Genomic DNA, 23,817 nt, shown 5'->3' with positions numbered 1-23,817 from the left:
CACTGCATAGTATGACATACAGAGACTGGCACAGACACAGAAACAGACACACTACACAGCATGACATACAGAGACTGGCACAGACACAGAAACAGACACACTGCATAGTATGACATACAGAGACTGGCACAGACACAGAAACAGACACACTACACAGCATGACATACAGAGACTGGCATAGGCACAGAAACAGACACACTGCATAGTATGACATACACAGACTGGCATAGACACAGAAACAGACACACTGCAGAGCATGACATACAGAGACTGGCACAGACACAGAAACAGACACACTGCATAGTATGACATCCAGAGACTGGCACAGACACAGAAATAGACACACTGCATAGTATGACATACAGAGACTGGCATAGCCACAGAAACAGACACACTGCAGAGAATGACATACAGAGACTGGCATAGACACAGAAACAGACACACTGCAAAAACGAGGATGAGAAAAGAAAACACAACAGGGAATGAGAGAGAGAGCGAGGGAGGGAGGGGGGGGGGGACGAGGAAAACCAGAGACGCAAACAGACGAAGATAAGAATGACTCCCCCCCACCTCACCCCACACCCAACCCTCCCTCTCCTTCTGCTCAATTGTCCACGCCCTCACGCTCTCCCTCACTCCCCACCCTACCCCCCAACCCCACCCTCCATCTCATTCATCTTAACGACTTCCTCCATGTTTAACGTCACAGCAACCACGACGCCCCGTCACCAGGAAGCTCGTTGCACGTGAAGGCTGACCCCCCACCCCCTGTCCCTTCACCCACACCCCCTTCCCCTCCCTTCTCCCCACACTGGCGAGGACGTGAGAAGCGAGCGTGCCGACAGGAGCGTTGACGATGACTCCCCCTTCACACCCCGGCCACCCCAACGCGCGCGCGCGCGCGCGCTCACACACACACACACACACTACAAAACAAAAAAAACCCCCACCTTTCTTCCTGTATACGCAACTTTAAAAATAAAAAATAAAAAAAAAAGGATTGCACGCGTTGTCAATGTGTGCTTCGTGAGAACACAGAGACTGACAGGTGTATCCTCTGTCCGTGTGACCATTCTCCGCTATTCTCAACTGACCACACGGCCATAAGTCTGGCCAGGGACAGACACCCACAAACCCACACACCCAGGCAGACGTCAAAAGTCAACGTCAGTCCAGCAACCCGAAGACAAGAGACAGAGACACAAGGGCAGAGAGCGAAGAGGGGAGTTCGGGTGAGTGTATCATCGTGTGCATGTCCTTGATCAACGTGTCTGTCTTGCTATTATTAACTAACTCTAACTCTATCCAGCCAACGTCATTTGTTTACTCCATCATGGGTTGTCAGTCAGTCAGAACATTAGCCACTCGGCCACGACGAGTCAAACGACTCTTTGATTGTTGACAGAGGCTGTTGCTGCTGCTGTTGCTGTTTCTTTCTGCGATTGTTTGTTTTGTTGGTTGGTTTTGTGTGTGTGTGTGTGTGTGTGTGTGTGTGTGTGTGTTGCTGTTTATGTTGTTGCTGTTTCTCCTCATTAAAACAGCTTACATCTTTAGAAAATGAGTCAGACTGGGGATGACATTATTGGTCTCGGGCCCAAATCGACACTTAAAAAAAAAAAAAAAGGCTTGAATAAGAGACCCACTCGAAATAAAGCCTAAAACCCAACAAATGTTTGTTGCATGTTGTAAACGTACCACAGTTCGATCGGTTCAAGACACGTCAGACATGCATCGCTTTCTTAGCCAGAGATGACAGGCAGAGAGACCCACAGGCCATCACCTATACACCCCTCCCCCTCCTTCCATTGGCAGGCATGTGAACATCGACTGGCCACTCAATCATGCAGGACTTCAAGCGTTCCAGCATCCTTCTGTGGCAGGTCTGCTCACACCAAATGGTTCAACCTTGACCAGACTTGGGCACTTCTCTTCCTTCGTCCTGCTACCACACAACAATTCACTGAATAATCTGCCCTTTTGCCTTTGTGCGTCTGTCTAAATAAAAAATTTTTAAAAGATTTAAAGATATGTTTGCATTCCATTCGGCGACATTCAAATGCCTCATAGGTATGAGATAATCATAATCGCCACGAGATGATCTTGGAGGTTGAAGTGGGCAAATAGTACGTTACTGTTGTTGTTGGTTGCTTAGTGGTTTGGTGTTTGTTTTCTGTTCCGACATTTCAAAAACTCTCAGATAAAAAAAATATATATGTCTTTTGTAAGGCATAGATAGATAGATAGATAGATAGATAGACAGACAGACTGACTGACTGACTAACTGACTGATATATATATATATATATATATATATATATATATATATATATATACACACACACACACACACACACACCTCATAGATAATAAAGAACTAGAAATCATCTTCGTGGTTGAAATGGCGTAGCTCCAACAAGCGTCCAACCAACCAGCCCAACACCTGTTCCAGCCTTGACGATTTACACTCTGCCTCATGTGGAGCCAACACCTGTTCCAGCCTTGACGATTTACATACACTCTGCCTCATGTGGAGCCAACACTTGTTCCAGCCTTGACGATTTACATACACTCTGCCTCATGTGGAGCCAACACTTGTTCCAGCCTTGACGATTTACATACACTCCGCCTCAGTGTGGAGCCAACACTTGTTCCAGCCTTGACGATTTACATACACTCTGCCTCACGTGGAGCCAACACCTGTTCCAGCCTTGACGATTTACTCTCTGCCTCATGTGGAGCCAACACTTGTTCCAGCCTTGACGATTTACATACACTCTGCCTCATGTGGAGCCAACACTTGTTCCAGCCATGACAATTTACTCTCTGCCTCATGTGGAGCCAACACCTGTTCCAGCCTTGACGATTTACATACACTCTGCCTCAGTGTGGAGCCAACACCTGTTCCAGCCTTGACGATTTACATACACTCTGCCTCATGTGGAGCCAACACCTGTTCCAGCCTTGACGATTTACATACACTCTGCCTCACGTGGAGCCAACACTTGTTCCAGCCTTGACGATTTACATACACTCTGCCTCACGTGGAGCCAACACCTGTTCCAGCCTTGACGATTTACATACACTCTGCCTCATGTGGAGCCAACACTTGTTCCAGCCATGACGATTTACATACACTCTGCCTCATGTGGAGCTAACACCTGTTCCAGCCTTGACGATTTACTCTCTGCCTCATGTGGAGCCAACACTTGTTCCAGCCTTGACGATTTACATACACTCTGCCTCAGTGTGGAGCCAACACTTGTTCCAGCCTTGACGATTTACGTACACTCTGCCTCATGTGGAGCCAACACCTGTTCCAGCCTTGACGATTTACATACACTCTGCCTCACGTGGAGCCAACACTTGTTCCAGCCTTGACGATTTACATACACTCTGCCTCACGTGGAGCCAACACCTGTTCCAGCCTTGACGATTTACATACACTCTGCCTCATGTGGAGCCAACACTTGTTCCAGCCTTGACGATTTACATACACTCTGCCTCAGGTGGAGCCAACACCTGTTCCAGCCTTGACGATTTACATACACTCTGCCTCATGTGGAGCCAACACTTGTTCCAGCCTTGACGATTTACATACACTCCGCCTCAGTGTGGAGCCAACACTTGTTCCAGCCTTGACGATTTACATACACTCTGCCTCATGTGGAGCCAACACTTGTTCCAGCCTTGACGATTTACATACACTCTGCCTCATGTGGAGCCAACACTTGTTCCAGCCTTAACGATTTACATACACTCTGCCTCAGTGTGGAGAGGGTTGGGTTGAAGGAGGATGTAACAAGGAAGACAACTGGTTACTGATAAACACATAACTTTTTCTTCTTTTTTCTCGTACTTTCAACAAGATTTCATTTCCTGCCTGAAGCTTACAGTCTGAAAACCGCGTTTGTTCGTTTCAGTATCTTTTTTTTTTTAAACTACCATGAACCCCCCACACATATAGCACAGATTTGGCGCCGGCATGTTTTTCACATGTGTACATAATGAAGAAGAAATACACGGAAAATTTTCCGCCACATTTTTTTTTTCAGATACCCAATAGCCGAGCCGTTAAAGCGTTGGACTTTCAATCTGAAACTACACTTGCGGTTCATCATCACCATGACAAAAATGATAATAATCCAAATAATAATAACAATATCAATAATATCATTTATCTTCAGTCTAATATCATCCTCTTAGATGAATAGACTATAAATAAATAAACAAACTACCGTGACTTGCGGACACACAAATAATAATAATAATGATAATGATGATGATGATGATGATGATGATAAGAAGAATGACAATAATAACAAAATGATGGTGTGCTGCACTGTGGCGACGTTCTGTCCCTCGGGAGCACAGCTCAGTCGAATTTCGCACTGCCGGCAATTTATTTATTGTGACAAAAAGTAACTGATAAAATGCCCTGCCCTGCCCTGCCCTGCCCTGCCCTACAATACAATACAATACAGTACTATACAATACAATAAACGCAACACATTCATAAGCAATCGACGTGTTTGTGTGTAAGTGTATGTTTAACCTGAATTCAAAATTAATGTCTGGCAGACAGAGCGCGACAGGGAAGCAAGGGAGACAATCACCATGGTGGTCGCCGCCTCGAAGCCAGCAGCGCTGCTGGCAGGAGCGCTTACTTCCCCTGGCACGCTGAACGCGGTTCTCTTGTTCACTTTGGTGGCTGTCGCAGGTATTGTCTATGGAAAGAAAAAAAAGAAAGATGTCAATAATTGTATTCTAAAAATTTGGGGGGTCTTTTGGTGGGTTTTTTTTGTTTTGTTTTTTAGTCTCTCTCCATATGTCTGTATCTAATGCTTGCTAGGACATACATAGGCGGCCGGCGGCCCTGCATATTTGTCGTGCTGGCCACTTTCTTTGACGTGTATCTGACTTCTTTACTCTCTCTCTCTCTCTCTCTCTCTCTCTCTTGATTCCTTTACTGGATAAAGTGCGTATCACAAGTGAGCCTTGAAAGCCCTGTCTCTCTTGTTTGTTGTAGCGCTTGAAGAACAAGGGGGTGTGGGTCAGTACTGAGGCGGGTCAGACAGTACTTGCAGTGTGATGATGGTGCAAGGCAAGAGAGAGAGGGCTTTTCCCAAGTGATCTCGTTTTCCCACCTCTCCTTCTTTGAAATGATTCATTACCGCATGTCAGTTGTGAGATATGTAACTGTTCAATAAAAGTCATTTCTATCAACACTATACCGATATACATTCGGCATATTTACTGAAATATAGTCTGTTTCACTTTTTTTAAGAACTCCGTGTTTTCTTGGTTGAAGAAGATGTGTTTACTCTACTATTGCACTTAATGGAACTGCGAATTCTTTAAATTTTCGTAAAGTAAAAAAAAAAAAAATTTAAACCACATATTATAAATGAATGTTAACTTTCGGTAAACAAACAGCCGGGACTGGAGGGGCAAAAAACTAAATTGAAATAAAAATATAAACACCAACACCCATTGTGTCTGACTCTACCTTTCGATTATTGAAAATCTCCGTCAGGGGACCTGCCAACAAACGTGCAAAGTCTACGAAATTAAATCTTGTCGTTGATACTGTTGTCGCCATCATGACGTGTTCTCTGATTGTGGTGAATGCCGCAGAGTTGCTGCTGAACGACGCCATCTTTGTCTGCCCTTGTCACTCCAACCTGATTGTTCCGTACGGCTTGTCGTTCTTCCTGCTTCCCGCTTTCATTCTGTTTTTAGCTGGTGAGTTTGTATACCATTATGACATTTAACTTTCGTTTTGTCCGTATTTATGTCGGTATATTTGTTTATCTTGTGCGTATATTAAGTCTGATTTTCTACTCTCCGTTCATCTCTCTGTCTGTCTCCCTGTCTGAGGTCGTTATTTCTATTCCGTTCATCCCTCTGTCTGTCTGTCTCCCTGTCTGAGGTCGTTATTTCTATTCCGTTCATCCCTCTGTCTGTCTGTCTCCCAGTCTGAGGTCGTTATTTCTATTCCGTTCATCTCTCTGTCTCCCTGTCTGAGGTCGTTAATTCTATTCCGTTCATCTCTCTGTCTGTCTGTCTCCCTGTCTGAGGTCGTTATTTCTATTCCGTTCATCTCTCTGTCTGTCTGTCTCCCTGTCTGAGGTCGTTATTTCTATTCCGTTCATCTCTCTGTCTGTCTGTCTCCCTGTCTGAGGTCGTAGTTTCTATTCCGTTCATCTCTCTGTCTGTCTGTCTCCCTGCCTGAGGTCGTAGTTTCTATTCCGTTCATCTCTCTGTCTGTCTGTCTCCCTGTCTGTCTGAGGTCGTTATTTCTGTTCCGTTCATCCCTCTGTCTGTCTGTCTCCCTGCCTGAGGTCGTAGTTTCTATTCCGTTCATCTCTCTGTCTGTCTGCCTGAGGTCGTTATTTCTGTTCCGTTCATCTCTCTGTCTCCCTGTCTGAGGTCGTAGTTTCTATTCTTCCCATGCAAAGAGCAAGGTGGCAGAATGGTGAAGACGCTGATCTGCCGATACAGTGTCCGCGGGGGTTTGGGTTCGATTTCCGGACTCACCCTTTCTCCCAAGTTTGGAAAATTAAACTGAGCGTCCAGTCATTCACATGTTATTTGGTAATTACATATGTTGTTTCTGGTCAGTGGACACGTTGATTTGTTTTGTCGGTGATAGCTTCAGTGATATAGACAGATGGACAGAGAGGAGGGAGAGCGAGATGAGTGTGTTTTTAAACCAAATAAAATCGGTTGAAGATTTCCCCTGGAAACTGGTGCGTGGCTGTCCACCTCCCAACATCATGTGTTCGCTGATACGTCGCCCCAGCGGTCTGGCTCTGACGTGGGTTATCATTGGATCCCTGCAGCGAAGGTACTTTTTCGTTTTTCTTCGTTTGTTTATTATTGTTGTTGTTTTGAGGGGGCAGGAGTGGGGTAGGATGGGCCGGGTGGGGGTAGGTGGGAATTAATCAACGTGTGGTTCTACTGGTCAAAACAAGTTTTTAGTGCTGTCGCAGTGCGAAAGTCTGTTAGCTGGTGGTAAGAAACCAAACAAATGATTACCTTGGTCGTCTTAAATTGGTATGGGCTACAACATGATGAATGGATAGACTTGACAAATGAACTGGTTGGCTGATGGTTGTCTTGTTTGCTTGACTGCTTGCTGGCTGACTGACTGTGAACTACTGATTGGTCGACTGGTGTAAGTGAGTGAGGACTGGCATCGGCTGGTTTGTTGGTTGGCTGGCTGTGTATGCTGGCTGGTTGGTTGCTAGATCGATCAATGTATCGATCAACTGTGGTGCAGGTACCTCGACTGTTTGACACTGGGGCCTGACCAGGATGGCTGTGAGCGGTCAGTCACTGCCACCTACGCCCAGCTTGTGGCTCTATACGTCTGGCTCCTCATCATCGTCTTCACCATTGGTCAGTCAGTCAGTGAGTCTGTCAGCAGTACAGAATCCCGCACCTTGTGTATATGTAACAACCCCAGCATTACTGGCTGGAGCCACTGAGCTCAATACTATTGAGCCCGATGGCTGGAGCTGTTAATCTTCGTTTTGCTTAAACGTTTTGTCAGTGAACCGGGCAAATATTAACAACAACAAACAGCAGTATGAAAGAAGAAGAAGGAGAAGAAGAAGAAGAAGAACGCTGCGTGTTTCAGAGAGTAAACTGCTTTCGGTTATGTTTGTGTTTGCGCAACGTGTGTCTATCATGTACTGCCGGCACGCAACTTATTATTTATATGCGCTATTGACTCGAGCTGAATGACACAAATAAATTATAGAAAAATGAAAAAAAAAAACCAATTGATTATTTGATTAATAAAATGGCGAAGTAAACAAATGTATAATAGATGATAAACGAATACATGAATAATTCATGAAAATGAAAAGATGAATGAATAAATAAGAACGTACCCGTCTGACAGTACTGGTGCTATGCCGACGGAGGAAGATGTCTTGCATCGCTGGTAGATCGAAGGCTCTGGAAATGCAGATCATGTTTGAGATCGAAGAAAAACGAGATAAGGTGAGCATTATTCTACTTCTGTGTGCATGCGAGCGCGCCTCTGTGTGTGTGTGCGTGTGTGCGTGCGTGCGTGCCTGTGTGTGTATGTCTGCGTGCGAGTGTGTGTGTGTTAGGATTCTGTTGTACTGTATGGGTGTTTGCCCGCAAGTAAATGTGTGCGCGCGTGTTAGGTAACATGAATACATGCGTATACAACAGGTATTATGTCTGTGTGTCTTCAGATGGTCATGGAAAAGACCATGAAGTATGGTGTGACCGACACAAAGGATGGTAAGCCGAATTCTATGCATAAATCAATGTGCGTGTGCAGTGCAAACATGAAGTGACGTTTTTAGGTATACGAATGTTATAAGCTTTACTTAGTTTGCGCTGTTAAAGCATTTTCTTGTCATGGTTTGTTATGTTTTTTCACTTAGTTGAACCACCCTGCATGTTTTGATGGATGGTGTAACGTAATGTTTACATACTGGAAATTAGTATTGTATCGTAAAGCGCTTTGAGACAAATAATTATTTAATCAGGTGCTATATGAATAAGCTTATCATCAGTTTAGTTTTCAAACAGTGTGTGATTATTATTTGTAACTACATATGTAGGAAGCTGCACATGCCTACAGCGGAAAGTATGGGAAATTACAGAGTTGATATAGGAAATACATGCAACACACCTCGGACCATCACAGGGAAGGAGTGTCATGAGGGAGGGAGCAGGGTGGGGGGGGGGGGCGTCGCGGGGAGGTTCGAAAGAGGTAAAATGAGATAGATGCCATGTGTGTGTGTCAGTGTGTGTGTGTGTGTGTCAGACGGTGTGTGTATGTGTGTCAGTGTGTGTGTGTCAGTGTGTATGTGTGCGCGCGCACACACACACACTCGCGCGCGCGTGCATGCGTATATGTGTGTGTGTGTGTGTGTGCTGTTGAGTGTGTTATTACAAATACGATCTCCTACACTTTTCTTCTTCATTCTTTGCTCTTTGCACCGTCACACACAACTTTACACTGAAGTCACGCATCAACATTGGTGAGTCCTTGTATCAATCTGCACTCGATACACACCCTCTTCCCTCCTTCACGCAGTAACAATATTGACCTTTACCTCACCCCACCCCATCTTCCACACCCTCTGCTTTTTGATGATGTGTGCAGAAGAGCTGAGCCTGGAGGCTCTGGGCCACGTTCAGCAGGGCCTGACGCCCCACACCTACAGCGTACTGCGTTCAGAGCAGCTGCTGCAGCCCAGGTATACCAGACTTCACGTTTAGAATAACCATGAAATGATGATGATGAAATTATAAGTGTTTGATAATGATATGAAATGACGATGATGGCGACGACGACGAAGATAATGGTGGGGATGATGGTAATGATGAACAACTGAGATCAAAAAGAGGAAGAAGAACCAAACAACAAAAAGAAGCATTGATGACGATGCATATGAAGACGAAAGTGACGATGCAGTTAATGACAACGACGGAGTCGATACTAGTGGTGATGACGACAGACCATGACGGCAGTGGAGGTGATGGTTATAAGGAAGACAGCGTTGACAATGGGAGAGACGATGAAATTATGGGCATGTCGATGATTGGGTGGCTTCATAAACAAGGGTATTGCTTTTGATGGTGCGACTGGCCCTGGGTGAAAGACGGACGGTGAAGAGGACACACACACACACACACACACACACACACACACGTGTTTATGACGTTTCCATTTTCCCTAGCGTTGTCTCTCCCTATTCACCCTCCACACATATACACATTTTTACTCCCACCCCCCTCCCACAACCCCAACCCCCACGGGGGTTTTTTCCGTTTAATATCACTTCAAGTGGAAAGACGTTGAACTGAAGACGAACACACAAAAAAAACAACAAAAAACAAACAAAAAAAACACCACCACTACCACCACCACCTCCGTAACTACCCCCAACACCACACACGTTTCAGTTGTTTGTTGTCATTTTTTTTTTCCTCTTTCCTAACCATATCCTTGATTCAATGCTGTTCTCAGGGTTCTACGCTTCTTACGTCCAGAAGATCTGCTCAGTCTGGACATCTCAGTTGCTCAGCGCTGTCTGCTGAGAAACCTGCTCAGTACTTTGGAACGGAACCCGGATTTGTGGACAACGAAGAGGTGTCATGAAGAACTGAACAAGTTGTACTTGTACATGGAGCAAGGACAGAGTACTGCTGAGTGAGGGAGAAAGAGAGAGGGAGAGCGACAGAGAATCTCAAAAGACAGAAAGAGACAGCAGGGGGTATGAGGATCATTGTGGGGGGAGTGGGGATTGAGAGAGGCAGACAGACAGACAGAGAGATGTGTAAAGGATCAAAGGGTTGAGAGAGAGACAGAGAGAGACAGACAGACAGACAGACACAGACAGAGACAGGGAGGGGGTGACAGACAGGCAGAGACAGAGACAGAACAAGAGATGGATACAACAGAAGGATGAGGGTGGATGAGAGACAGACAGACATAAAGTGATGGAGGGAGAGAGTATAAGAGGCCGTATACGATCAGTGGGGGTGAGACAGATCGACAGACAGGCAGACAGACAGACAGGGGAACGTGGTGTGTGGTCAAATAAATGCGACTTATTGTGTGTGACTGAGCGCGCGTGCATACGAAAATGGGTTCCGGGCAAGTGTACTTTTAGCGTTCTCCATTTTAAAAAAGGAGTGCGTGCAAGAGGTGCGCATAATGTGGGCACGCGTGACTTTAATCCCATCGTTTGTTAGTCACAAGTAGTGTATGATTCCACGTCAGTTTTTACAACATTGATACTGATGGTGCGTATTTGTGTGCATGCGATGTGGAAAGGGGAGGACTGGGGCCGGAGAAGGAGGGAGATGAACGATTTGAGGTATAAGCATTGATTTCTACTTCGGTATGTGATAAATGTTTTGTTATTCTTATATGTCTTTATATGGTAGAGAACCGTGCGTGTGTATATATATATATATTTTTTTTTCTTTCTTTCTTTTTCATGTTTTATGTTATCGTTGAGGTGACCGTAAACTAATTATCCTTTTACTGAGGACGACGAAATAAAGATTATCGAGTCTTGAGACTGACAAACTCGGCTGAGATAGACAGGCCGACAGACAGACCAGGCAGGCAGTTTGGCAGACAGACAGAGCAGAGTGAGAAAGATACTCAAACCTAAAGAGACACAGCTAGGCTACGAGGAGAGACTCAGTCAATGAAGTCGGTGACAATTACGATGCCATGAAAAGAAACCGAATCCATCAGCTTGCTATATAAGATTAATAACCTCTACTTTCTTCCGTATTAAACTTGATGCGCTGAAGACAAAGTACAGTAAAAATGTTTCATGCATCTGTGGTAAGCAGTTCAGCTTGCATCATTGTTTCACTGTCAGCAGTTACGTACCTTCTTGCCCAAGTATTTCAAAGAGAATAACTATTCTGCAGATGATTTTTGGAAAGTTATTTCTGACGAGGTTCTTATGGTCCAACTTTCACAGGCATTAGTTCATAGCCCTATTTTTACATTCCTTTAATGAAGTTCAGAATTGTGTTTATGGTTTCTGATTATTATTATTATTTAATTGTTGCTGTTAAATGTAATCGCATACGTTAGTTATGCATTTTTTGGTAGTGTTCTACCTTTTCTGTTTTCTCCCCCCCCCCCTCCCCCCTATTTTTTTTTTTTTTTTTTTTTTTTGATCGTCTAGTATCACCGATAGTGAAAAGACGCTAAAGTAAAGAGCAAACATACATTCAAACACACACACACACAGAGGCATGCACATTGGCATACATACAGGTACACACACACGAACACACTGACATGACATTCTCACTCAATATGGGTCCAAGACAAAACAGATGATGTTGTCATAAGTAAAGGGCTTCTTACGATCAGGCATGACTTCCTACGCATGCTGATCAATATCAGGAATAACTGAATACAGTGAAATGGTTCAGTGTGTATGGATAGTGCGATGTGTGTGTATGTGTGTTTGAATATGTATGTGTATGTGCGTGTGTGTGTGTGTGGCTGTGTGCTTGTGAATGTGCATGAGCATGTGTGTATGTGTATGATAAATGCGGCACAATACTGGAAGGGAAAGAGACAGTGAATGAGGTGACCATCAGTGCAGGGTGTTTCTTTACCTCATGATCACTTGTGGAGAATGAGGATGATGGCAATGAAGCTGGGGGTGGGTTGCACTTGGCTTCACACTGTACAGCAGGACATTGTGTTTTGAATAACATTCCCTGCATCAACCAGGCTTAACAGATATAAACATTTGAAAATTAAGCATAATTCTTTAACATGGATTGCAGGAAAGCTGTTACAATCTCCTAGTGTGAATCAAAACATGAAATGAGGTATGGACACATTTGCATATCCTCATAGCATTGCTAAGTGTTGAGAGGAAGACAGAAATTCAACAATATATGCAGCAAAAAATATATTCAAGTCCAAGTATCACATAACACTTTCAATGTACAGTGTATTCTGATTGTCACGATCATAATCATGAATTTTATTGTTGATAAAGTTGTGTTGCACGGATCATCAATATCACAGCAGGTATTCACATGTTAGATGTCAAAACTAATCAAATGTACAGTCTAGTAAAAGGGGTTTATCTTTTTGGATTCTATAAATTAGCATAAGTGGATCTACAAAAAAATATATATCCCATGCTAAAAAATTGATATCAAACCTATGTATATACACATTGTGCAAAAACGGATATAAAAAGAATTACATATGTATTATACCACTCATTTTGGAATGTCTTCTTTTATCAAAACATGTACACAAATAAAAGCAAATGATATGCCACACCAAAAGTCTGAGAAGAATGATAAAAAAACCATTCCATTTGAACTGTTTAGATTGGGAAAACACATCACTGAAAGCTGTTTTGAATGTTGAGTACACAAAAAGAGAACATCTTCACTTTCTTCTGCATTCAAATGCGTATCAAATGGAAACAAAAATATGAAAAATGAAAGTGTTAATACTAAGTAAGCAATCTAAAATCTGTGTTGAAAATAGTTGATACCTGACATAAACAATTCACAAAACAACGTATTGTTCCCTTTTTTTAAGTTTTTAAGTTGTGATGATTGTTTAAAAAGGTGCACACTTTATAAGATAAAAGACGTGAATAGTTCAGCTTAGTTAAGTTACTCAAGGAGGTGTCACTGCATTCGGACAAATCCATATACGCTACACCACATCTGCTGAGCAGATGCGTGACCAGCAGCGTAACCCAACGTGCTTGGTTAGGCCTTGAGGGAAAATAAAAAGAAGATACAAAAGTAAATAAATAAATAAATAAAAGTAATTAAATATGAATAGATTTCTTAAAGACTATTCAGACTTGCAACAACTTGCACTGGATCTTAACAGCAAAGACAAAGTTTTATTCATTCTTACACTGCGCCTTGATGGCAAATCAAATTGTTTTCGGGGCTGTTTTAACAACAAGACAAAGCTTTAGTCATTCTGAAATGTATTGAAAATAATAATGTATATTTATATAGAATAAAGTTGTTGTTTTCCCCCTGTCTACTGCAAAGCTAGTGATGTGTCTGTATGCATTTGACTTGAAGTGTGTTCACACATTTCTATGTGTGAAAGTGAGAGAGCATGCGGTGTGAAAGTGTGTGTACAGACCTATCATCACAGTTCAAAACTTAAGCTGTGTGTGTCTGTCTGCATTTGAACGCAAGTGTACTCATGCATATGTATCAATGACCGAGCATGTTGTGTAAACGGGTGCACAGTATCATAATCATTATCGTCATTTGTTACAACAGCAAAGCACAACATGGAGCTGAAGTTCATTGTGAAACGCACAGTCTACAAGCAGTACCACATCCTCCCCCCACGATACATGTCAGAAACTGCACCTAACCCCAGTGATCAACAAACATGTGCATGCCAGGGAACTTGCTGAAAACCACACCCACTGCACTGTACACCACTTCACACTGCATTGCACAGTCTTGTCACAAGCCACTTTCCTCACACACACACACACGTTGTCCATGGCACACTCATGGTGAAAAACACGGGCACAGTTTGGCACACACGGAGGAAGCTGGAGGGACTGCAAGGTACTGGGCCCTTGTGAAGGTCAGGAAGATCTGCTCCAGCGTGGTCTGGTGGACAGAGTAATCCTCCACCCCCAGTGTGTCTTTGGCCGACTCCATGGTTTCAAACACTTTGGACAAGGGCACCCTGGAGTCTGGCACCTAAATAAAAGTCAGAATCAAACGTTTGCTTTAGGAATTAAGACATCCTTCCCATCATGTGCTGTGGTGAAAACTATGTTCTGATTCAAATCATGTATTGATTTCAGGATCAGGTTGTCAAAAATCTTTCAAAAGGCAAAGCCACCTCCTATTAAGAAAAAAAGAAAAGAACAAAAAAGTACAGACAACACATACATATTACAAATACAAGAATAGATGTATATTCCTTAATTTGTCTTCACAAACTTACACATTAATTACCAGAGCCATACACTTTCCCAAGCACATATACGCATACATTAACAACACATGTATGCACACACACACACACATACAACCACACTCACATCCACCCAGATATACACACAGCCATACCCACATCCACCTCGCCCATCAACTCCCCGCTCCTCCCCAATGACACTTGCCTGAAAATGCACGTAACCCTGATGATCGTCAAACTTCTGAGTGCCAGGGAACTTGCTGAAGATGGCAGATACCAGTGGCTCTTTGGACACCAACTGACCATTGTCATCTGTGGCCATCTTGACCACCAGAGTGTAGCCCTGGCCAAACTTGGACTTGAGGTGCTGGGGGCTGCCCAGACACTTGAACTCTCCATTCACCATGATGGCAATGCGGGTACACAGCGCTTCACACTCCTCCATGCTGAGGACAGTGTTCACATCATCATTGTTGGTGTGATGATAGATAATCATTGTTGGTGTGATGATGATGGTGACAAAACTCAGCATATTAATAAACATGATGATAATTATTGTTGGTGTGATGATGATGGTGACAAAATTCAGCATATTAATAAACATGATGATAATCATTGTTGGTGTGATGATGATGGTGACAAAACTCAACATATAAATAAACATGATGATAATCATTGCTGGTGTGATGATAATGGTGATGATGGTGACAAAACTCAGAATATCAATAAACATGATGATAATCATTGTTGGTGTAATGATCATGGTGATAATGGTGACAAAACTCAGCGTATTAATAAACATGATGATTGTTTCTTGTTGGTGTGATGATAATGGTTATGATGGTGACAAAACTCAGCCTATCAATAAACATGATGATAATCATTGTTGGTGTGATGATAACGGTGATGATGGTGACAAAACTCAGCATATTAATAAACATGATGATAATCATTGTTGGTGTGACAATAGTGGTGATGATGGTGACAAAACTCAGCGTATTATAAACATGATGATAATCATTGTTGGTGTGATGATGATGGTGATGATGATGATGATGATAATGATGATAATAATGACAGTGATGATGTGACAAATAATAAGCATATTGATAAGTATGGTGAAGATACTGTTGGTGTGACGATGATGATAATGATGGTGATGTTGATGATGATGGTGACGAAATTCAGTATACTGATAAACATGATAATGATCACTGTTGGTGTAATGACGATGATGATAATGATGGTAGTGAAGAAGATGATGATGATGATGATGGTGGCAAAACTCAACATACTGATAAACATGACCATCAACACATTCAGAACACCTCCACAAAATACACAGTGTCCCACACACCTGTGGGAGGTGAGAACCAGAGTTCGTCCACTGTCTCGAACCTCAGACAGCACGTTCCACAGATGGCGTCGGGCAGCAGGGTCGATTCCAGTTGACGGCTCATCCAGCAAGATGACCGCTGGGCCCCCCACCAACGCTATGCCCATGCTCAGCTTGCGCTTGTTGCCTCCACTGTCAGCAACACAGTGAAAGTTAAACAGGAGCTCAGACCTCAAACCTTTCTATTCTAGGATAAAGTATTTTAGGCATGGATTATTAACACAGTGAAAGCTAAACAGGAGCTCAGACCTCAAAACCTTTCTATTCTAGGATAAAGTATTTTTGGCATTTTAGCGTAAGAATCACTGACTTGAAGTTGTGTACCTTGTGTAATGGAGAGAGTTATCACTCTTTACTATTTGTTATTTTTGGCATGGATTATTCTTCACAGAGGAATCTGAACAAGAGGAAACCATGGCAATGTTGCCAAGCAAGGTAAGGGCAGACAGTCTGAGCAGGAAAGTGTGCAAAAAAATGAATGTTGAGACTCAAAGGAAGGTTCAGTTTAAAGGGCCCATGCCTTTTACAGCCAGCCACTGGGGCAGTGAATTCATATCCACAGTGCCTAGGGCTTGGTACAGGAAGGCAGTGAATTCATATCCACAATGCCCAGGGCTTGGTATTAAAAGGCAGTGAATTCATATCCACAGTGTCTAGGGCTTGGTACAGGAAGGCAGTGAATTCCTATCCACAGTGCCTAGGGCTTGGTACAGGAAGGCAGTGAATTCATATCCACAGTGCCTAGGGCTTGGTACAGGAAGGCAGTGAATTCATATCCACAGTGTCTAGGGCTTGGTACAGGGAGGCGAGGCCCAATCCTCTCCTTTCACCATTGTAAAGGGGTCTCACTGGACAGACACCACAGCATGTTAAAGGGGTCTCACTGCTGAACACTGGAGAGACAAACTACAGCATGTTAAAACATCTCACTGCTGAACACTGAATCACAAGTCAAGCGCCTCACCCATTCTGCCATGGTACCTCCTCCCAACAGGAATGCACACACAAAAAATGAAGGTGAACACTCAAAAGAAGAACTGGAAAAGAACAAGCTTTATGGTACTCATGACATCCCCCTTTCACCCATTCAATTTCATGTGCACACATGTCAACACACACACATATGTGTGCATGTGCATAAACACACACTCACAAACATTCACACACACTCACACACACACACACTTTGCAAAAAAAAAAAAGACAGATACTTCTGAATGACATACAAATTAAAGAAAACAATAACACCTTACTGAGTTTCATATCATGTTCTGGGAGGTGGGGACGGGAGAGGGGAAGTGGTGTAAATCACATACTGAAACTGGAAAATACAAACAAGAGAAACAAAAATAGTGAACGTGTATAAAACAAAAAGGAGAAAAAAAAAAGAAAGAAACCTACTGATTTGGGAGTAATGGTGAGAGGTAAACAGACCACTGGACACACGCAGTTTCATTTCCAGTTTCAAGGAGGTGTCAAAACATGTGGATTGATCCATATACACTATACCATGTCTGCTTTGAAAAAAATGAGCACACAAACACAGAGTAGGGAAGACCAACCTGTAGTGCATGGTCATTTTGTCGGCATGGGGCTCCAGCATAAGCAGGCTGATGAGGTTGTCAACGATGCGTTTGATGTCAGAGGAGGGAACGCCCCTCATGCGTGCGTACATGACCAGCGTATCCCTGCCCGTCATCTGGTCGATCAAAGCGTCAAACTGCGGGCAGTACCCCATGTTGGCTTGTACCTGCAACACTCTGCACCTGTCGAGTCTGCTTCCAGGACTACTTCCAACACCAGCTGGTCCTCAGGTAAAAATGATGTATGATAGTCAGTCGTGTCCGACAAGGGCCAGCAGAACAGCAGATGTGGCAACTGCTGTACCGGCTATCCGGGCTAGAATATGATTAGCGTGGAAGGTGACTTGCCCAAGTTACATACCCACTCTCCCAGCCAAGAGGGCTTTTGACTGTCTGTGTTGGGTGCTACTACTACTACTACTACAAATAATAATAATAATAATAATGTATTTAAATAATACATCAGAAGAATAAGCAAATTGATAACTGGAATAACACACACATAAATATGAAATTCTAAAAATCAGTAAATAGATAATCTATTTCATTAATGGATGAAGAAATGCTATTTATCTTGGAATGTGATACTGCAACTAATGCTCCTTGTGTGGGGGTGTTTATCTAAGTTTATCTAACGTGTGTGAGTATGTATATGTGAGCGCATGTGTGTGTGTATGTGTGTGTTTTCTTCTTCAGTTTAACATCTATTCACTATAAGTGTTATTAGACGGAAAGGAGAAAAGTAGTTGATAAAGGAAAGGGAATACATGTGTATATTAGTGTAAGAAAGTGTTCATCTTATGTAGTAGAGAAAAAGTACATTATAAGAAATTAAAGGCTAAAGAGATTGTGGTGTGTAATGAATGAGGTGTCCCTGGAAGGAGAATATATGTATGCATATCAAAAAGTATTAACTTACAACAATGCAAATATAAATAGCGACATTAATTAGAATACATCAAAGGAGGATACCAACTGGACTGGAGTTTAAAATTTCCGAAAACATTCTAAGCAATGAATAATCATTCAAAATCTTTTCAGTGGCTGATGGAATATTGGTAAACAAGTTATCTACTACATCTTTTGGAATTAACTGTCTTATGCTAGGACAATGAATGAGTAGATGGTTTCCAGTTATTTGCTTACCGCACATACATTTTATATTTTTAGAAAATTTTGTACAAAAGGCATTCAAACGAATTCTATACATTAGACTTGTGATTTTTATTTCCACTGTCATCTGAATTCGCTTCTTTGAATTTGGAGATTCTATGGTTTGAAACACTGACTTCAAGTCTACACATTATAAAATCTCACATACAGTTTTTGGAATGTCTGAAATATAATTTAAGGCCATAAGTATGGCTATAAGTTCAGCTGTGAAAATGGAATATTGTCTACCAATATAGTATAATTTTTCTATTCTGAATGAAAGAATTACAAAAGCCGCTCCTGGTTTACCATCTTCTAGAACAGATCCATCTGTGTCTATTTTTAGATAATTTGAATATTGATTTTCTATATGGGAGAGTACTTCAGGTTTTAACAGAAATGGTGACTGGTTCTTGGATAGATCTGTATAATCTATGTCAAAGGTAGCTTTACACTGCTCCCATTCAGGGACTGGTGAAAAAGTAGGTATTTTTGCAATTTGCTTGTCTTTTGTTTCCGTGGCACTAATGACATATGATATCTGATGCAAATGTATTAATGGATGTCATAGATTGTATCATCTTAGCTCTTTTAGCAAAATCTTTTTCTTTTTTTTGATAACGAATTTCGCAGCTGAAGCCTTCCTTTGTTCATCAAGAGATAAAACACCTGCTTCTCTGTAAGTTCCTAAATTTGATGAAAGAATGGGCACACCAAGAGCGAGTTTATATGCCTTACAATCAATGCTTTACAGCTTCTTTAACAAATGCAGTGGACCACTGAAAAATACTTCTTAAGCGTATGTCAAGCGTGAACGCACGAGGGAGGTAGCGAGAGATATTAATGCTTTGGTATCTTGCCCCCAGTACTGTTTACAAATTATCTGAAGGAAATTTAGACCTTTCCTTGCTTTATTTTAATATATAGTCAATATGGTAATTCCACGGAAGTTTTGAAGAAAGATAGACTAAAAAAAAATTAACAGACAGTGTATACCTGATGATAATACCATTTATTGTAAACACAGGGAGCTTTTCTGGGTCTGATCCTGTATTAAACAGCATCATATTTGTTTTTTCTAAGGACAATGATAAACTGTTTTCTGTCATAAAGTTGCTGATTTTATCAAGTTCCCACTGGTATATTTTCTTTGTGTAATTCAGTGTCCTAGTAGGCATTTTATTTTTCATTGTCACCTTCATCCATAAACAAATATCATCAGCAAATTGAACCAAGACTGTATCTTTAGCTAGTTTGTTAGGTAGATCTGCTAATAATATATTAAATAAAATCGGCGAAATTACAGATCCTTGTGGTAACCCCATGTGTAACTGTTTGGGGTTTGAGTAGGTATTTCCTATTCTTACTTGTATAAATCTATCTGATAAAAAACTTCAAATATAATCATACATATTACCTGTGATACCGATATTTTTCAGTTTATATAAAAGTCGAGCATGCCACACTTGGTCGTATGCTTTTTTCACATTAAAAAAGTCGCTAGTACGTTTTTTCGCCTTGCAAACTGTTGCTTTACCTGTGTAGTCAGTTTGGCTAGATGTTCTGTAGAGGATCTAACTTTTCTAAAGCCAGCTTGGTTCATAGGTATTACGCTATGCTTCTCACAATAATGAACAAGTCTTTTTAAAACAATTTTTTCCATTAGTTTGCATACATGCGATGTTAAGGCAATTGGTCAATAACTGTTTTTATCTGTTCTGTGTTTGCCCTGTTTGTGTATTGGGACAACGATTGAGTGTTTCCATACAAGAGGAATGTCACCACCAGGCGAACATTTCTTTAAGGCAAATGTCAACATTTCATTTGAAATTCCGTCTAAACCAACTGATTTTTTTGCTGCCGAGATTTGAGACACATTCCTTTATTTCATCTAGTGTTATTTCACTATCTATATATAGATGATGAACCTTGGTATGCTTCATTTTTCTCTTGGCTTTCTCTATACTTTCTACTTTCTTCTGACAAACCAGTGTTTCTACTATGATTACCAAACATGTCAGCAAAAACCTCTGCCTTTTCAATATTTGAAAGTAGATCTTTATGGTCCAGTTTAATAGGGCATTGTGGTAAATATATTCCATTTTTCATTGTTTTTAGTTTTTCCCATACATTTTGCATATCTTTGTGATTGAAAACTTCATTTGTGCAGAAAGATGACCAGTACTGCCTGTCTGCTTGTGCGTTAACACTATTTGCTTTATTTTTAGCTTTTTTCATCTCTAAATGATCTTGGGGGGATTGTACATTTATGTATATTTTGAATTTTTTTTTACTTCTTTTCTTTCTTTGCTGCACCAGAGTGCTTATGATCTTTAACCGATTTGAACTTTGGAATAGATTCATTTTGCAGCGGTGATGACTGCATTTGTAAATATCGAATATAAACTGTTGACGTCTGTATCGTTTATGTTGTTAATTTGAAACGATGAAAGTAAACTTTTGAATTTATCCCCGTTCGCAAGTCTGTAATTATATTTTGGAATCTTATCCTCAATTGGATCTATCGACTGAGATATTTTTGATTCAAGTCTTGTGATTATAGGCAAATGATCACTATTAAGAGTGTCATTCAGTGTATGCCAGTCACATATTGGTGCCAGATCTGGTGAGATTAAAGTAAGATCTATGGCAGTTGCTCTATGACTTGGATTGTCTGGGACACGTGTTATTCTGCCATGTGTGTGTGTGTGTGTGTGTGTGTGTGTGTGTGTGTGTGTGTGTGTTTAAATAAATGCTATTTATCTTGGAATGTGATACTGCAACTAATGCTCCTTGTGTGTGGGTGTTTACCTAATGTGTGTGAGTATATATATATATATGCGAGCATGTGTGTGTGTGTGTGTGTGTGTGTGTGTGTCTGTGTGATTGTGCTAGTGTGTGTGTGTGTGTGTTTAAATACCTGTATGTGTGTTTATGTGAGAGCATGCACATGTGTGTTTGATTCCTATTCACCTGTCACAACCTACACTGTCGGTTCCATGTTGAGCTGACATGGCTTCATGAACTCAAGGTTCAAAACCAAATTCAAGTTCCAACCCATGAGTGTAAACACCACAAACAGATGTAAATACAGGTAGTCTCCTGCCTGCTAAAAAGACAGAAATAAAAGAAACAATCACCACAAAGTCTATGTGTCAACAGAACACAGAGCCCACCTAAGAAGTGAGACAATCTGAGGGTGCGGATCCAATCCATGCTTTCCAGAATTTTCTCCCCACTCCAAGAGGTCTTGAGTTATGGTCTCGACACTAGTCATATGGAAGAGATGATAAACTGAGGTCCCATGTGCAGCATCCACTTACCACACATAAAAGAACCCATGGGAACAAGAGATCTGTCACTGGCAAAATTCTTACCCGGAGAAACATTCACTCAAATATATATACATATCTGTGATATGTGTGTGCTTACATGTGACAGGCCTGACTGAATGACACAGGCAGCAGATGATCAGTGCCTACAGGCAGCTGTTGGCTCTACCTTGGTAAGCAGCCTGTTATGCAAATGACTGTGTTTTTAAAGCGCTTAGAGTTTTGTCACATGTCAGGTCAGGGGCATAGCCCTTGCTACTGGTACCATGTAACCCATTACTACCTGCCGCATGTAAAGTCTCCCAATGACGGACCAGGCGGAGGAGGAAACCTTTCCCAATGGCTGTGAAGGCGGAAGAGGATAACCAAAGGGCAGGGGGAGCTTTTATCCTCGGCTGGAAGTCCTCCTACGAGATGGAACTCCGAAGAAAAAAACTGCACCTGCTGAGGCCGTCCTACACATGGCAGTATCTGCACCTGTGGGACTGTGAGCATCGGTAGGCGAGAGAGTGGGGAAGGGACTGCACAACTCCTCCTCACTAAAAAAAAAACGTCACCGACGAGCCAGCCCTTCAACACCCAGCTTTCCCAAGCCCTGCAGCAATGGAGAAGTGGTAACGGGGACAGGCAGAAGAAAAGAACCAGGAGTCATGCCCTGGCTCTGGGTGCCTGGACTGTTCACACCCTTTTGGACAGAGATGACAGACCAGGAAGGCGCACAGCACTCACTGCTAGAATGCTTGATCGCTACCATGTGGACATAGCAGCCCTGAGCGAAACCAGGTTTGCCGGTGATACCCAGCTGGAGGAAGTTGGAGGGGGCTACATCTTCTACTGCACTGGAAAGCCAGATGGCACCCCAAGAACCTCAGGCGTGGGCTTTGCCATACAAACCAAACTTGCACGACAGCTTGACAGCCTTCCATGTGGGATAAACGATAGGCTGGTGACCTGCATATGAAGTTGTCCGAGGATCGCTTCTCCACAGTCATCAGCTGCTATGCCTCAACGATGACCAACCCTGATGACATCAAAGCAGCTTTCTACGAGGAGCTCAGCCGCACCATTTCAGCGGTAGACCGAAAGGACAGGCTGGTCATCCTTGGGGATTTCAATGCCCGCGTTGGCGTGGACTTCTCATCGTGGCCAAAAGTCCTAGGACAGCACGGCACTGGCAAGTGCAACTCCAACGGACTGCTTTTGTTCTCACTCTGCGCGCAGCATGGGCTGACTATCACCAACACCCTCTTCCAACAAGCGGACAAATACAAGAACACATGGATGCACCCCTGCTCCAAGCAATGGCACATGCTGGACTATGTGATTGTCCGGCAGAGGGACAGAGGCAATGTTTCCATTACATGCTTCATGAGAGGAGCAGTCTGTTGGTTGGACCATCGCCTGGCACGCAGCAAGATGAACATCAGACTTGCATGCAAGCTCCAACCAGCCAGGCAGGAACCCCCTAGGAAGCTGAACATCCACCGCCTCCCTATCACCAAGGACATGCTGCAGCATCAAATCAAAGCAGCTCGACTGATGTAGAAGAAGTATGGAGCACCTTTAGAGATGGCTGTGTACACAGCAGCAGCTGACACACTCGGCTTTGTACAGAGGAGCCACAAAGACTGATTTGACGAGAACGAATCTGGAATCTCCAAGTTCCTGAACGCACTGCATATAAGGCATCAGGATCACATTTCCGATAAAGACTGCCAGAAGAAGAAGAACCAGCTCTTGCAAACCAAGCAACTCGTACAGAAGAGGCCACGTGAGATGAAGAACACCTGGTGGGAGAGAAAATCCGAAGAGCTTCAGTCCACTGCTGATCTTCATGACATGAAGAACTTCCATGATGGTCTCCGAGCTCTGTATGGGCCG

The 23,817-nt window shown here is 42.5% G+C and overlaps 2 protein-coding genes across 8 annotated transcripts in view; one reads left to right on the top strand and one right to left on the bottom strand.

The window, feature by feature from the left end:
* Positions 1 to 1,080: 1,080 nt before the first annotated feature.
* LOC143299476 (uncharacterized) lies at positions 1,081 to 13,563 on the top strand. Its single transcript, XM_076612707.1, has 9 exons — positions 1,081 to 1,232; positions 4,579 to 4,717; positions 5,635 to 5,742; positions 6,733 to 6,847; positions 7,283 to 7,401; positions 7,910 to 8,010; positions 8,232 to 8,280; positions 9,155 to 9,248; positions 10,022 to 13,563. Exons 2-9 carry the CDS (start codon positions 4,615 to 4,617, stop codon positions 10,206 to 10,208), a joined length of 876 nt encoding a protein of 291 aa, XP_076468822.1. The 5' UTR covers positions 1,081 to 1,232; positions 4,579 to 4,614; the 3' UTR covers positions 10,209 to 13,563.
* LOC143299475 (phospholipid-transporting ATPase ABCA3-like) overlaps positions 11,816 to 23,817 on the bottom strand; it is an 80,343-nt gene continuing 68,341 nt past the window's right edge. For 5 of the 7 annotated variants that reach the window (XM_076612699.1, XM_076612704.1, XM_076612702.1 and 2 more), the window contains 4 exons: positions 17,432 to 17,619; positions 15,831 to 16,001; positions 14,679 to 14,919; positions 13,701 to 14,253 (listed from right to left, as the gene is read on the bottom strand). In XM_076612699.1, the coding sequence (XP_076468814.1) occupies positions 14,056 to 14,253; positions 14,679 to 14,919; positions 15,831 to 16,001; positions 17,432 to 17,619 (798 nt within the window). In that variant the 3' untranslated portion in view covers positions 13,701 to 14,055. Of the gene's footprint in view, positions 14,254 to 14,678; positions 14,920 to 15,830; positions 16,002 to 17,431; positions 17,620 to 23,817 lie in introns of all 7 variants that reach the window. The other 2 variants (XM_076612705.1, XM_076612706.1) reach the window with 2 other exon arrangements.

The sequence above is a fragment of the Babylonia areolata genome, chromosome 25, assembly GCF_041734735.1.
Source record: "Babylonia areolata isolate BAREFJ2019XMU chromosome 25, ASM4173473v1, whole genome shotgun sequence".
Classification (NCBI taxonomy): domain Eukaryota; kingdom Metazoa; phylum Mollusca; class Gastropoda; order Neogastropoda; family Buccinidae; genus Babylonia; species Babylonia areolata.
Note: the sequence above shows the minus strand (reverse complement) of the source record. Positions and strands in the feature narration are given on the sequence as shown.